The following is a 15,289-nucleotide window of genomic DNA, read 5'->3' on the forward strand; positions in this document are numbered from 1 at the left end:
GATGCTTTCTCCTAAACTCCATAGAAACAACTCTATTTTGAGTCCTTTTGGCATCTCAAATTCAGTAAGTCCAAAATCTAAGATATTTACCTCTCTACACCCTGTACACTTCCCTTTAGACTCTCGCTTCCTGATTTCACCACTTATATGCACAAATACTCTCTCTGGCTCAGAAGTAAAATTCAAAATAGATCTTCTAACTCTAAATTCAATATGCTTTCCACTAAACAATACTGCTTTGGTTAAATCTTAAGTAAATAAGGCAAAACCTTTTGAATGATATATAAATTGCCTATGAGTATGTTAAAGGAGAATTTTATAAATGAACACAACAGTGGAAGGAATAACTTTTATGGATAGTTTATGGGGAAATTCACATTTTTAAATGTAAAAAAGTTTAAGCATATATCCTATGTGTAAAATTAGTTTCACAATAAGTGACTTAATTTTAGAAAAACAGCAAACAAAAAACACATCTATCATAGTGGCAATTTTGGGTAGAAAGGAGATAGAGAAGGTAGAGATACTACCTTGTAACAATCAGTCATGGAATTGGATGAATACAATTTCTTCTTCTTAGGACAATTTCTAAAAGTTGTCTTAGAAGAATTAGCCCATTCATGAACTTAAGAAAATTTCAGACATGTTTTGAGAAGCACTAGATGCTATATCTGTATCACCTCACTAGCAACCATTTTGGAAGTCCTTTCTGCCCCTCACTTTCCCTTCTTATTGTCTTCTCAAAGTACTAATCTTCATCCCCATATAACCTTTTACATCTGACTTCTCTGTTTCTGAGTCAATGGTGAAAATCACACTTCTTATAATTTGATGATGTACACCTTATATCTATTTTACGCATATCTTATACATGCTTATATTTGTACAGGTGCTTTCTTCTATTAGAATGTAAGTTCATTCTAGTTTGCATGTCAGATGTATCAAGAAAGGAAGAATTTATGACCAAACAAGGGATAGAGAGCATTGCAAAATGTAAAATGAATAATTTTGTTTATATTAAATATAAAATGTTTTGTGCAAGCAAAACCAATACAGCCAAATTTAAAAGGAAAGCAGAAAAATAGGTAAAATTTCCTGAGTGTCTCATAAAGGTATCATTTTCCAATATACAAAGAATTGAGTCAAATTTTTGGAATGTGAGTCATCTCCAGTTGATAAATGGTCAAGGGGTATGAACAGTTTTCAGATGAAGAAATGAAAGCTATCTCTAATCATATGAAAAATGCTCTAAATTACAATTGATTAATAATTAATTAAAATTACTCTGAGGTACCACTTCATACCTATTAGGTTGGCTAATATAACAGAAAAGTTAAATGATAAATTTTGGAGGGGATGTTGGTGGTGTTTTGAACTGATCTAAGCACTCTAGAGAACACTTTGGAAGTACACCCAAAGCTCTGTAAAATTTTTCATACTCTTTGATCCAACAATACCATTACTTGGTCTGGATCCCAAAGAGAACAAAGAAAAAGGAGAAAGGACTTATTTGTTTGAAAATATTCATAGCTGTTTTTTTGTGATGGCAAAGAATTGGATATTGAAGGGTTACCCATCAATTGGAGAATGGCGAATAAGTTGTGGCATATGATTATTATGGAATACTATTTTGCTATAAGAAATGATGAGCAGGATGCTTTCAGAAAAATCTTGGAAGATGTAGATGAACTGATGCAAAGTGACGTGAACAGAACCAGGAAAACGATGTACACAGACAGTAACAGCAATATTGTATGATGATAAACTGTGAATGACTAACTATTCTCAGCAATACAATGATCTAAGAAAATCCCAAAGGACTCATGATGAAAAGTGTTATCTACATCCAGAGAAAAAGCAGATGGCATTTGAATGCAGATTGAAGCATACAATTTTTCACTTTATTTTTCTCATGGTGTTTTCTTTTACAACATGACTAATATGGAAATATATTTTGTGTGATTGCACATGTATAACCTATATCAAACTGCTTACCATCTCAATGAGGGGAGAGAGAAGGGAGGAAAGGAGAGAGAGAATTTGGAACTCAAAATTTTTTAAAAATGAATGCTAAAATTGTTTTTACATGTACTTGGGAAAAGAAAATATAATCCTAAATTTAAAAAATGAAAAAGAAAGTGTAATTTATCTCCCGCTCTTCATTTTCTCCCTCTCATCTTTATGAAAAAATATGATTAGATCTTTCTAAAGGCAAAATTGCCTTCCTTAGACAATTCTATCAAATCTCATTGATACCTTCTCTTCTACATAGCTTGGAAAACGTATTCTTGCAGCAGTATCTTCACTTCCTCATCACCAATCTCTTGCAATCTGGCTTCAGTCACTACCCCTTCCAAATCTACCCCTTATACCTTGATAAAGCCCTCCTACTTGAAAAATTATATTCCTTTTATGTGCTTTTAATCAAAATTCATCTTTTTTTTACCTTTAAGGCCTTTGACCATGTTAAACTTTTTCTTTTGAATAATCTTTCCTTTGGCTTTGGAGAAACCATGCCATTCTGCTTCTTATACTGCTGCAATCACAGTTCTGTCTCTTTGTTGGATCTCTGTTTTCTTTCTGAATGCTTAAGGTAAGGGTTCAACAAAGATCTGCTTCTACCCTCTTATTTTCTCTCTATATGCCTTTCCTCCTGTCAATATCATTGAGTTCTATGGCCTAAACTTCCACTTTTAAACAGAAGACTGCTAAATCATTACATTCAATTCCGAACTTTGTTAAGTTCCACCACTGCTTCTACAATTTCCTGTGATGTATATTGTTCCTGTTGTCTTATAGAAATCTAACACTCAACCTGACCATAAGTGAGCTTATTATCATTCTTTCAAAACCGGTCCTCCCTCTCATGTTAATAGTTTCAGCAACCATGCATTTTATCATATTTGTAAACTTGGAGTTATTTTTCACTTTTTCCTTCCACTCACTTCTCATATCTAATCAGTGACCAAGCATTATTGTTTCCATCTTCAAGATACCTCTCATAACTACACTTTAACTTTATAACTAAACTTTATAATCAGTCAAACAGAGAGTAGCCTTCATTCCCACTTGATTCCTAGTTGATCTTTCCAAATCCATTGTATCCACTCCAGTCTATATATTATACTAACTTTAAATTCATCTTCTTATTCATAGATTTGGCTGTTTCTCTTTTCTGATGAAAAATCTTCAATGGTTTCATTTTTGCCTACCAAACACAATTGAAACTCCTTGATTTGGCATTCAAGGTTCTTTGTAATCTTCCACTATTTTATTTTTCTTGTCTTATCTCAAATTGCTCCTTCCATATATTCTATGCTTAAGCCAAACTGAACTATTTACCATTTTCCATATATATTTGATGCTTTCCCATATCTGAGGCTTTTATCATACTATTCCTGAGATATAGAAGCAACTGTTTCACATATATGCTTCCTTAATTCTCACTATCCTTTAAAGGCCAGATTATCACATTCTTCAGGAAGCTTTCCCTGACCCCACCTTTGAGTTTGACATAGTACTTTCAAGTGTGTAGGGGTTGTGTCTTGTCATTTATTTGGCAAACTAAGCAAGCAAAATACTCTCAAGAGGAGAGAAATGTGTATATATATATATATATATATATATATATATATGTATATACATATATGCATACATATATATATATGTTGATACACACATACATATGAAAGCATATATATGTGACATACATATGATATATTCAGCTAAGTAGTACAGTGCATAGAGCACCTTTCCTGGAGTCAGGAAGACCTGAGTTCAAATTTAGCATCAGACATTTACTACTTGTGGGACATTGGGCAAGTCACTATTCTCTGTTTGGCTCAGTTTTCTCATCTGTAAGATGAACTGGTGAAGGAAATGACAACCTACTTCAATATCTTTGCCAGGAAAACTCCAGAATGGGATCAAAAAGAGTAAGACATGACTGAAATCACTGAACAACAACAACAACAAATACACACACAAATATGTACATGATAGGACAGGATCTAAGGAGTTATATCTCCATCATTTCCTAACATAAGAATCTATATGCACCGTACACTTATTGTTATCATTGAAATGACCTTTAAGTAGGATGCTTCTGCTTTTTCATTGTTTATAAAATAAAATTATTTCATTAAAAGTACCCTTTGGACTTCTGGCTCTAAAATAATACTAACAAATCACCTCTATAGCAAAAAGATCATAAATTTAGAACCTTAAGGGTCCTTAGTGATTATCTAGATTATCTAGTCTATCTTTTGACACTTTATAGCTAGTGGAGGGGACTGAGGGCTAGAACTAAGGAACTCTTCAAGGACTCTTGGGTAGTAAATAAAGGAACAAGCATTAGAACTCCTGTCATTTAACTCCAAATCCAGTACTTTTTCCATTACACCAAACTGTTTCCTACTACTCTTTCAGATTTGTTGAGTACTTTTCTCACAAAAATCCTGTGAAATGGGTCATACAAATTCCATTATCCATCTAGAACAAAGAAACTAAGACTCAGAAAGTTTAGAAGGCCAAGGTCACAAAAGTGGTAAATATTGCAACCTGGTCTCATACTCAGGTTTTCTCACCCCAAATGGAGAATGACTTCCACTACAAAATATTGAAATAACTTCATATTTAAAGCATTTTTTGTTAACCCAACATAATGACAGTCTAGGTATTAATCATGTTTTATGTTATATTACAGTAGATGACAGAAAAGTATCAGATAGTGGGTACACTAGAATACTTATAGTAGAGGTGAAGAAAGCTTGGGTTCAAATTCAACTACAGGCTCTGATTAACTGTGTGACCCCAAGCAAATCGCTTGATTTCTATGAGCTTCATTTCCCTTATCTATAAAAGAGGGATAATAATAACAATCTCATTGTCAGTAGGAATTGTTTCGTTCTTTGCCTTTTTATCCCAGCATCTACTACAATATCTGGCATGTAGTAGACACTTAATAAATACTTATAGACTGATTGATATCGCAAAGAGTTGATGTGAGGATCAACTGTATACACAAAGTGCTTGTAAACTTTAAAATACTATATAAATGTGAACTAATACGATTATAGACCACATTATCTGCATATTTCTTACCCTGAAATAGTCCTGGGGTCAAATATTTTAAATCCAGTTAGAATTACTTTGAAATAAGGTAACATTAATAACCTGTGTTACTTAAACAGGTATTACAGTGGTTCTCATTAAATATTAAGAGATATAGAGAACAGAGACTTCAGATGTCGTCATGGTGTATGGCTCCTCTACAGAAGGTTTAAACAAAGATGTAGATATGAACTGTGTAGCATAAGAGGCTGTGGAAAGAATCTGAACAGTCCTGATGAAGAAGTACACACAGATCCCCCTGAATTATGAACACCTTTGCTACAGTAAGTATATTCGGTTGTGTGATTCACGTATATTCCTGACATTGTGCTTTTCTAACGCTGAGAAGTCAGGATTAGTGGAAACTAGTTATCAGCAACCTTGGCACACAAAAAGATGAAAAACAGCAGGTAGAAACTGCTGCCACATGGGCCAACCCTCAGAAACTATTTTTAAAATAAAGGAAGTCTCTGGGAACACTCAGTATCATTTTGGGGCCCTGATCAAAAGATGCAATGTGCTATAGTAATAGAAAGTGCACTAAATTGATAGCTTGGATACTGGCATTTCCTAGTCCTGGTTTATCCACTAATTCACTCTGTTACCAAAGGCTGATCATGAGATCTCAGTGATTCTAGAGCTCAAAAAGTCATGTGAGGACTTTTACCACAATCTCCACATTTTAGAAAGGAGGGACCCTGAGACCAAAGTCAAACAGACAGCAAGTAGCTGTCAGAATTTAAACTTAGATCTTTTGACTCCAAATTCAATGATCTTTCCCCAATCATTGGGCATCTCTTTCCTCATCTACAAAATGGGAGTTGAATGAGATGGATTCTAAGGTTCCTTTCCAGTTCAAAATACTAAAAATATCTGGAAAAGCATCCATGTTCTACAATAAATAACCCCAAACCAGCATCCCCTTTAATTCTCTCAAGGGAGTGTTCACATTGTTTAAAAGGGCCTGTATTTTCAGGTGAATCTTTCATGGTAGACTATGTAGAGGTGACACTTCTAGGATTTTTCTCAGGGTTCAATACCTACTCCATGCAGTTCTCTTCTTCTCTCCTAAATTCAAAGTGTAAATCAATACCTTGGCATCCCACTTCCTCAAAGCTGGCAACGGCTTGAAAAGACTGTCATGGAAAACAATAATGCACAATCCAAGTGACTTAAATATAAATCATTATATTAAATGCTGATTGTATACAATGGAGATGAGATTTCATCAGGGAAGCTTCAGGGATATAGTTTACAGGCAATATAGATAACTATGATAAATATTTTATTTTTCCTTTCTGGCTTTTATATTCCTAGTGTCTACAACAGTGTTTCTATCAAGCAGGTGCTTAATAATTGTTTGATGAATTGAGACAATATGCAAGTTCAGAAAATTTACAGTATAGCACACAAGTGAATCTAAAAAGGATTTGTGATTGTATAAGTATAGGGAACTACCTACATCAAGGCAGAACACAATAGTTTATAAGTTTTTAGTCTTTTAGAGATTTGCCAGAGGCCCCTAATGATTAAGTGACTTAACCAGGGTCACACAACTAGAAAGCCTCAGAAGCAGAATTTGAACTCTTCCTAAATCTAAGTCCGGCAAGCTATCCAATAGGCCATAATGCCTCTAAATATAACATAAACCCACAACAATTATTCACAATCTTACACACTTGAAACAAGTATTTTTTAAATCATTGAAAAGTAATTCACAACAGAAACAAATATTTGGAATTAAAATCATCTAATTGTTCAAATAAACTTTATGAAGATAATTAAAGAACTATGCTACCAGAAACAAGAGGTGCAACAGAAAATAGATTGATTTAAAGTTAGGGGGCCTTAAGTTTGATTCTTAGCCACTTAGTATGCCTCTGACTGAGAAAATCACTTCCCTGATCTGGGCCTTAGCTCCTTTACCTATAAAATAAAGACTCTCTCTAAGAAACCTTCAGCTCTAAATCCTATGAATGTCTAAATTTAAATGCTTTCCATTCAGAAGTTATATAATTAATTATCATTTCTTCACCTTTAAATGCCTAGCTGCTTGATAGGAAGCTGCTTTTGCTGATCATTATTGCTACTTTGAATATTTAATATTTCATACATTATTTAAAGTTGTGATCCAACCACAAGACAATGTTAAAAAATAAAATATAAAAATCAATGGTGATAAACCTATAATGTTGACTGGCTCTATAAATAATATTTCATCTAACATTAATATGATCATGGTTTTTAGATTGTACAATTCTGTGTTACTGATATTATCATCACTGAATATTATTCTTCATCCAAAACTGACTATACTGAACTTAACTGTTTATCTAAACACAGCAGATGAGATATTCAACATGTGATTGGTGGATGGCTAGTTTGACACTGTGTAGCTGTTTGAATACTGGAATCAGTTCTGAGAATTTCCAGATGCAAAAGACAGAGAAAAAAGAATACAATGAAGGCTAATGATGGAATTCTCAATTCTGTGTCTTCTAGAAATGCCAGTTTTAATAGTCATTTATCTAGTCAGTAAAAAGATACATTTACTTCCCCCTGATTCTCTTCCTGTCTAAAATATAAATAAAGTAACACATAAAACACTGAAATTTAGACATCAGAAACTGTCTTCCTGAGTCATTTTAGCTGAAATTTCTGAGGACAGTACTACTGATGATTAGCATAATATGGGAAGATCTGCAAGTGTAGCTAAGGCTAACAGAGTCCTATGCATCTGTTAAGAGTCATCAGAGAAGGAAAGGAGAGGGTCTTCTTCATTGCTGTGAATGCTCACAAAATCAATTCCCCTGTCATCGCTCTCTGTCAGACCTTTTTAAGGAAGACACTTCAGTAGTAACGGCTTAGTATTTTATTCACTACAGAAGGAATAGTGGGATAAATGAGGCCTCATATTGTTAATGCCAGAAAATTTAAGAATCTTGATGGTCTGGGGTAAAGTGACATCTAGTGTTCACCTAACATAATCGAAAAATGCATTATCCAGGTGACTTAATAATAAAAAAATGCATCTGTTCAATAGGAATGTATAAATTCGCAGAATGGTAGCACAGACAGGGACCTTTTACAGCTGAGGGAATTATGAACTAAAGCAAGTAGGTTACTTACTTGAAGTCACACAGCTAGATGAGCTAGACCAAGTATTTGATTCCTCTATGTTTACTCTTCTTTCCACCATGAATTTTAATATAATTTTCCTATGGATTTTTAAAAATAATCTTGAATTTCTTATATCTTTTAGTCTTTAAGACAAACACACACACACACTCATTTACAGAGAAGACTAACTGAAAAAAAAGTCAGAATACAGAATCATGGAGTGGAAATGGACATATATGAAGAAAGCAATGCTTATACAGGGTTGATCATGTGTTAGGAGCGTGATATAATAAGAATTTTCCAAGATTTTGGGTATCTGATATCCTAGGCTAGAATTAGTCCAATTCTAGTTACCTTTACACTCTTTGTGAGATAATCGTGTTTTGGGAGCATATTCATTTAATAGATGATGATATTCATATACAAAAAATTGTATTATCTTTCACCTCTCTCGGGTTACAATAGCGCTATAAAAAATAACTTGGACTAAAATACACTTTTAAATTTTTCCGTAGAATATGCTAAATATATTTTAGTTTGAAAGATACTCTATATTGTTAACATTTCAAATTTTCTATGAAACATAAGTTGATTTTCTGCAGTAGAACCTGCTAAAAATTTTCACCATTGATCTGTTTCCCCCCATCTGTTAGAACAGAATATTTTGCCCTTTCCAAAAATAAGTGTACTTGCTGTGTTTTATGTATGATGTCATGGCCATCATCAGAAATTCCACACTTGAAATGAAAGATGAGTCAGCAAGGCTGAGGCACACATAATGAAAGCATGAAACGAATGATTAAGATTCTTTGGGAGATTAGGTGTTTAATTTACTGCATGTAATAATTCAACCTCTAAAGTGATGGTTAAGTGGTTATATTGCAAAATGCACATTTCTAATGACCTAGCATTTTCCCCCTACCTTTCAATCTACAAACCCATCATATGAAACAGATCATTATTGTCTCGCTCAGTCTAATGCTTCAAGCTTGGTAGACTGAAGTAGCATTGTTATTTAAAAACAGAAAGTGTGCTGTAAATACTAATCAATAGCAGAAAACACACAGTACACTGTACTAATGGTTCACTGCAATGGGATTTTGTAATGTGAATACAAGCAGAATCTGAGCTAAAACTCTCTTAAGTTGGAAAAAATAAGGGACAAATACTATAAATAGAACAAAAGAGAAAAATAAAATCAAATAGCAAACACTCATTACATCCTCATAAAATTTGTTACATTCATATTGTCCAACAGAAGTTGTGAATACATCTTACACTACATAATGTATCAGCTCTAGGTTATAAGAAATTCAACATATGTTAATTCATGTATATGCATTTTTAGAATTTAATAAAAGATATGAATTCTCTTTAACTAAAACCTTTAAATATTACTCCAAATCATTAAGAAAACCACAGACTTGTTGATATTAAAATTGGTTTTTTCCAATATTAATTAACCTTTGGCTAATCTTTTGGTCATCTGTTCTAAGAGAAACCAAATAACACCCAGTACCTTATGCTGCATTACCTTTCAAAAGATGAACATTACATATATTATCAGCATAGCCCCCATCACATTGAAAAAGTAAAGGGTATATCTTATGTGATGAATCCTCATCTAAAATATAAACAAATAATTGGGTAATGAAAGTTCAGAATATTTCACAAGTTTTATGTGTAGGACAACAGGGATCATAGCATATATTTCATTAGTTTTAAAATGAATTTACTAAATGTTAGACTTCTTACTTTCAATCTCCTGTATGCCATCGACCTGGTATTTAACTTCCAACATTGACATAAAGTTTCCTATGACATAACTCATTTGTCATTTCATAGAAGGAGGTTTCAAACTGCTATAAAAGTAGGCTACTAGTGCCTTTTAATTTAGTTGTGGCAAATATCCTCCACCTCAAGAAAATATATTTAAATTCTGTGTATTAGTCAGCAAATTCAATACATCAAGGCAAGCAATGAATGGATTGATAAGCTATTAGCATTTTGAAAAGTACTTGGAATAAACGTGATAGATTCATCTTTTATATTAAAATTTTTCAAGAATTAAGTCATCAAATGGGTCAACATGATACATTGTTCATCATTTCAAATCTATGTTAATATTAATGGCTTTGAAGAGTATTTGAGTTGGACCAGAATACTTTAAAGGCTCCCACAGATATACAAAGCATACAATACTTAACCATTGGGGGGCATAATTTATAAATTTAAACAATCATTCAAAAGAAAGTTTTTGGTTGTGTAACATTCATACTTCTATGAAAATTATAATTATGAAGCCTATTATTTTGACAAGGTTCATTTTACCATATGAAAAGCTTTGATTATAGTTCCTGCCACAAATTCCAAGGAATTTTCATTTTTTATAAAAAAGGTACTTTTAAGAAACTTATCAGAAGCTTAGGTTTAAGATTCACTAGCAATATTTCAACACTTAACAAACTCTCATCTATGATTCTTGTGCCTTTATGATGAGAATCTTCATTTAGGAACTGAAGTACAATGAAAGTATAGATGCATTATCACAAAGGAGACAATTCAGTCACTTTTTCCAAAGCTTATTGCCTTTTGGAACATCAATCAGCCATTCTGAGAAAGCTGGCAAAAGGTATTAATGGTTACACTGTTTTTAGTCTTCTGGTAGTGGTGGTAAAGAGGGTGGGGGTGGTCAGGGAAATGTATATTTTAAGTAGTTTTCTCTAACTTCATCTGTAGGAATACAACCATGCCTCCTTTTCTGAAAGCTTCTTGTGCCTAGTTGTAACCTGATGGGATGGTGTTTCTCTGTTTCTTTCTCTCTCTCTCTCTCTCTCTCTCTCTCTCTCTCTCTCTCTCTCTCCCCTCTCTTTTTCCATCCCTCTCTCCCTCTCTCAAATCTTAAGGTGATCAAGAACTTTTTCAAGTGTGTCTGCACCATCTAAAACCACTAAAAGTTTGACCGAAAGGCTTGGGGGCGGGGTGGATAGATGCTGGAGTGGACGGTGTGTAAGGATGAATCCTGGAAGAACAGCTGACAGCTGAGGAGCCGTCAACTCAGATCAACCACTTCCCTAAGTTTACAGAGGTCCCCTACGCCACTGTTGTCTATTGGTGTAGAAGGACAAGATAAGAAGATTGAAGACTTGAGATTGGAAGGGGCAAGGGTGGGGGGAGGCGGAACAGACGTCCCTCTTACAATCTGGGACAGAAGCCCAAAGAAGAGCTGGACATAAATCCTTAAACGCTCCTACTAAGAGGGGAGAGGGGGAAAGAGGCTTTTTCTCTCCTCGAGTTAAAGTAATTGCCCTGTCCTGCTAAGCCCTCCACGCCACTTCAAAATAAATAGAAGAGTAAAATCCAAGAAGTTTCTCTTAGAGTAAGAGATATGGGAGATGAAGGAACAAGGAAGGAAGGAGAGTCACCCCCACGGCTTGGGCAGGAAGGACTTTTCCTCGCAATCTGTTTGAGCTCCGTCCCGAGGGTGTCCCAAAGGCCCCCCACACCTAGTGGCTGCTCTCTACTCCTCTTCCTTGTCAGGAAAGTTATCCAGGTGGTGCGAAAGGGAGCAGATACAGCTGGATGGCCGCAGAAACGGCAGCTGAGACGCGCAAACCGGGGAGCGCTGCGTACTTACCCAAGTGGGGACCAGGAGGGTGACCGGGCGCTCACGAGGTGCGGGGGGTGTCTGCTTCTCCGCCACACTCATTTCCTCCCATGCAGCTCGGGTCCTCTCTGCGCGGTACTCGACTCTATCGCTCCTTTATCAGGCATTGAATAATCCCAAAGAGGAGCGGGGGCAGCCGCGGGCTCAGCCCCAGCGCGGCGTCCCCGGCTCCGGGCTCAGCCAGTGCTCAGGGCTTGTCAGTCAGGCAGTTGGTTCTTAGCTCACACCAGCTGGAGACGGGCGGTGGCGGCAGAGGCAGTGGCGGCGGCAGATCTCGGCCAGGCCATGAGCTCAGCTCCGCACTCCCAATGAGAGCCGCTCAAGAGCAGGGGCCACGACACGCTCCTTGCACAAGGGGGCTCTAGAAAGGGAGGGGCGCCGAGCCAGGGAGGGGAACGAATGAACGCTGCTTCTCACCAGGTTGGGCCCTTTGGGGGAAAGCGATTAACAAATTCGAAGGGGAGAACAGCTGTAAGTTCAGTTTCCTCGTTCAATTGGCTCTGTGTACTGCTGTCTCCTTTCCACTCAGCCTTTTAGTCCACGCAGACCCCGCTGTTTCTCACAGTCATCTCGTCGCGGAGAGCTGCTACATTTCTGCCATTTACACGTGGGTTTTTCCCGATCCTGCCCCTCTTCCACCCTGGGAAAATGTTTCAAACCCTTTGAACTACTTTTCCCAGGATAAAGACACTTTGTTGCAGGTTGAAACATATTCCAGCATCTTCCCCACGTCAAGGTTTATGACCATGTCTCCTCCATCCTAGCAAAACTATCTTATTCTGCCTTTTTGCTGTATAAACTGAGATTCCATATCTCCCCTGCAAAGTACTGAATGCTCCCTAGATTCCATTCACTGGAGTTCCTACAATTTGCACCTGCTGGTCTTGGCCCTCTGCCTTTCCTTCCATTGCCTGGAAAGCAATGGCCCAGGTTTTGTTTTGTTTTTGTTTTTTTTTTTTCTTGCCGTTTCTTTTATGGGTGGTGCCTTTCTCACTTTCACTTATCTGATACCCCAACAAAATTAAATTTAGAGTCTCAGAAAAAAAAAAAAACAGCATCTAGTGAGCACCTTTTGTCCCTGACATATTCAACACCTCACCTGAAACAAATCTTTTTTTAACTAGATTTTTATTTTTAGTTTAAAACACTTAGTTTTACATGTTCTTGAATTTCAAATTTTCTTCCCTTCCCTCCCCTCCTCCCTCCCCTCCAAGACAACATGCATTCTATACAATATAGATTCTATATGAACCGTCTCATTAAACTTATTCATTCCCTAGTCAAGTTGCAAAGAAGATTTATGAGCAATGGAATGAATCATGACAGAGAAGAAAGAAAACCAAAAAAAAGGAGGAAAAAAAAAAGAAAGAGAGAAAATAGTTTGCCTCAATCTGCGTTCAGTTTCCACAGTTCTTTCTCTGGATGTAGCTAGCTTTTTCATCTTGAGTCCTTTGGAGCTGTCTTTGAGTCTCGTATTGCTGAGGAGAGGCAAGTCTATCAAAGTTAGTCATCACAGAATCAATATTTCTGTGGTTGTGTATAATGTTCTCCTGTTTCTGCTCCTCTCACTCAGCATCAGATAATGTAGGTCTTTCCAGGTTATTGTGAAGTCCCTATCTTCCTCATTTCTTATAGTGCAATAGTATTCAATTACATTCATATACCACAACTAGTTCAGCCATTCCCCAATCGATGGGCATCCCCTCGATTTCCAATTCTTTGCCACCACGAAAAGAGCAGCTATAAATATTTTTGTACATACAGGTCCCTTTCCCACTTGTGTGATCTCTCTGGGATATATCTCTAGGAGGGGTGTTGCTGGGTCAAAGGGTATGCACATTTTTATATCCCTTTGAGCATAGTTCCAAATTGCTCTCTAAAATGGCTGAATCTGTTCACAACTCCAACAACAATGTATTAATGTTCCAATTTTCCCACATCGTCTCCAGCATTTATCATTTTCCTGTTTTGTCATGTTAGCCAATCTGACAGGAGAGATGTGGTACATAAGAGTTGTTTTGATTTGCATTTCTCTAAATCAATAGTGATTTAGAACATTCTTTCATATGCCTATAGATGTCTTTAATTTCTACCTGAAACAAATCTCACAGAATTGCTGAGTAGGAAGAGCATCCATCAATAATAAGATTTGGAGCAGGAAAAGATCATCTATAACTTTTAATTTACAGATGAGAAATTGAGGACCAGAGAGAGGCAGCAGTTCGCCCAAAGTCTCAATGGTATTAAGTAGCAAAGCCAGAATTCCAAACCAGGTCATCTCAAAAATAAATAAATAAATAAAGTCAATACTCTTTCCCTTTCCACTGGACATCTAGTCAAAACAGTACATAAAAAGTCATATTTTGTGTGACATTCCTAACAAGTGGCCACCTAACCTCTTTGAAGAAAGATTTTTAGTGAAGAAGAAATCACTGTTTCAAAGGTAGCCCCTTTTACTTTTGGAAAGCTTTGAGCATTAGCAATGATTTATTTTTCTTTTCTATGAAGGTTTAAAACTTCAGTAAAGCTTTTGGGACACTTTAGTTAGCTGAAACTTGCCCTTTTAATCATTACTTCTAATTTTGTATTCTGGGGCAAAATGGAGAAAGCCCAAGCCCTCTACCACTTAACAGATTTATTAATCTTGAAGAGTACGGTCTTGTCTCTTTTCTTTACGAGGCTGTCTTCAATTTCTTCAATTTAATTTCATATGTTATCTGGTCATCATCCTAGTCACCCTACAGCAAGGTGCATTTATTTCTAAAAATTAGCTATGCCCTTAATGGAATATAGGTAGCTGGGAGTTCATTTGAGATAGTAGCAAATAGCACTTAAGAGTACCACATTGGTTAGGTTTTATTTTAGTTTATTTTACAAAGAGAAACATACAGTGTTCTGCTTTTCTGTTCCCCTCTTCCAAAAGAGGGTTTTGTTATGCACAAATTCCCTGTCTCTTTTCTGGAGAGTCTGGAAAAAGAAATGAATCTAAGATCACTTGAGAGCCAGCATACGACTAGCTGTGTCTAAGAATAAGAGATGTTTCTACCTGTGACCAAAACTCTTCCTGAGCGTGCCTATTTTAGTGCTTAGATCCGAGAACAGTCATTCCAATCAGATTCCATTTCCTGACATAGAAGAAATGAAAAAGAAGGAAAAAAATGGTCATCAATATCAGCATTAATCAGATATGTTTCCATTTGAGAAAAAAAAATCAGCCACTGGGGAGAAAAATTCTCTATTAACAGTTTCTTTATAATGAAATCAAGGGATAAAGGTGGAAAAAAATCTTCATTAGAGAGTCAACAAAGTAGTAACTCCAGATGACTAAAACCATACCATGTAGGCTTATTTGTAGCGTAAAACATTACCCTAGGGAGATTAACAGATCAA

At 36.0% G+C, this 15,289-nt stretch overlaps 1 protein-coding gene across 1 annotated transcript in view; it reads right to left on the reverse strand.

The window, feature by feature from the left end:
* The window catches only part of SNTG2 (syntrophin gamma 2), a 698,484-nt gene extending 686,543 nt beyond the window's left edge, over positions 1-11,941 (reverse strand). The window contains exon 1 of the mRNA XM_036750363.1: positions 11,870-11,941. Within this exon, the coding sequence (XP_036606258.1) occupies positions 11,870-11,941 (72 nt within the window). The remainder of the gene's footprint in view (positions 1-11,869) is intronic.
* Between the last annotated feature and the right edge of the window lie 3,348 nt (positions 11,942-15,289).

The sequence above is a fragment of the Trichosurus vulpecula genome, chromosome 3 (genome assembly GCF_011100635.1).
Source record: "Trichosurus vulpecula isolate mTriVul1 chromosome 3, mTriVul1.pri, whole genome shotgun sequence".
Lineage (NCBI taxonomy): Eukaryota > Metazoa > Chordata > Mammalia > Diprotodontia > Phalangeridae > Trichosurus > Trichosurus vulpecula.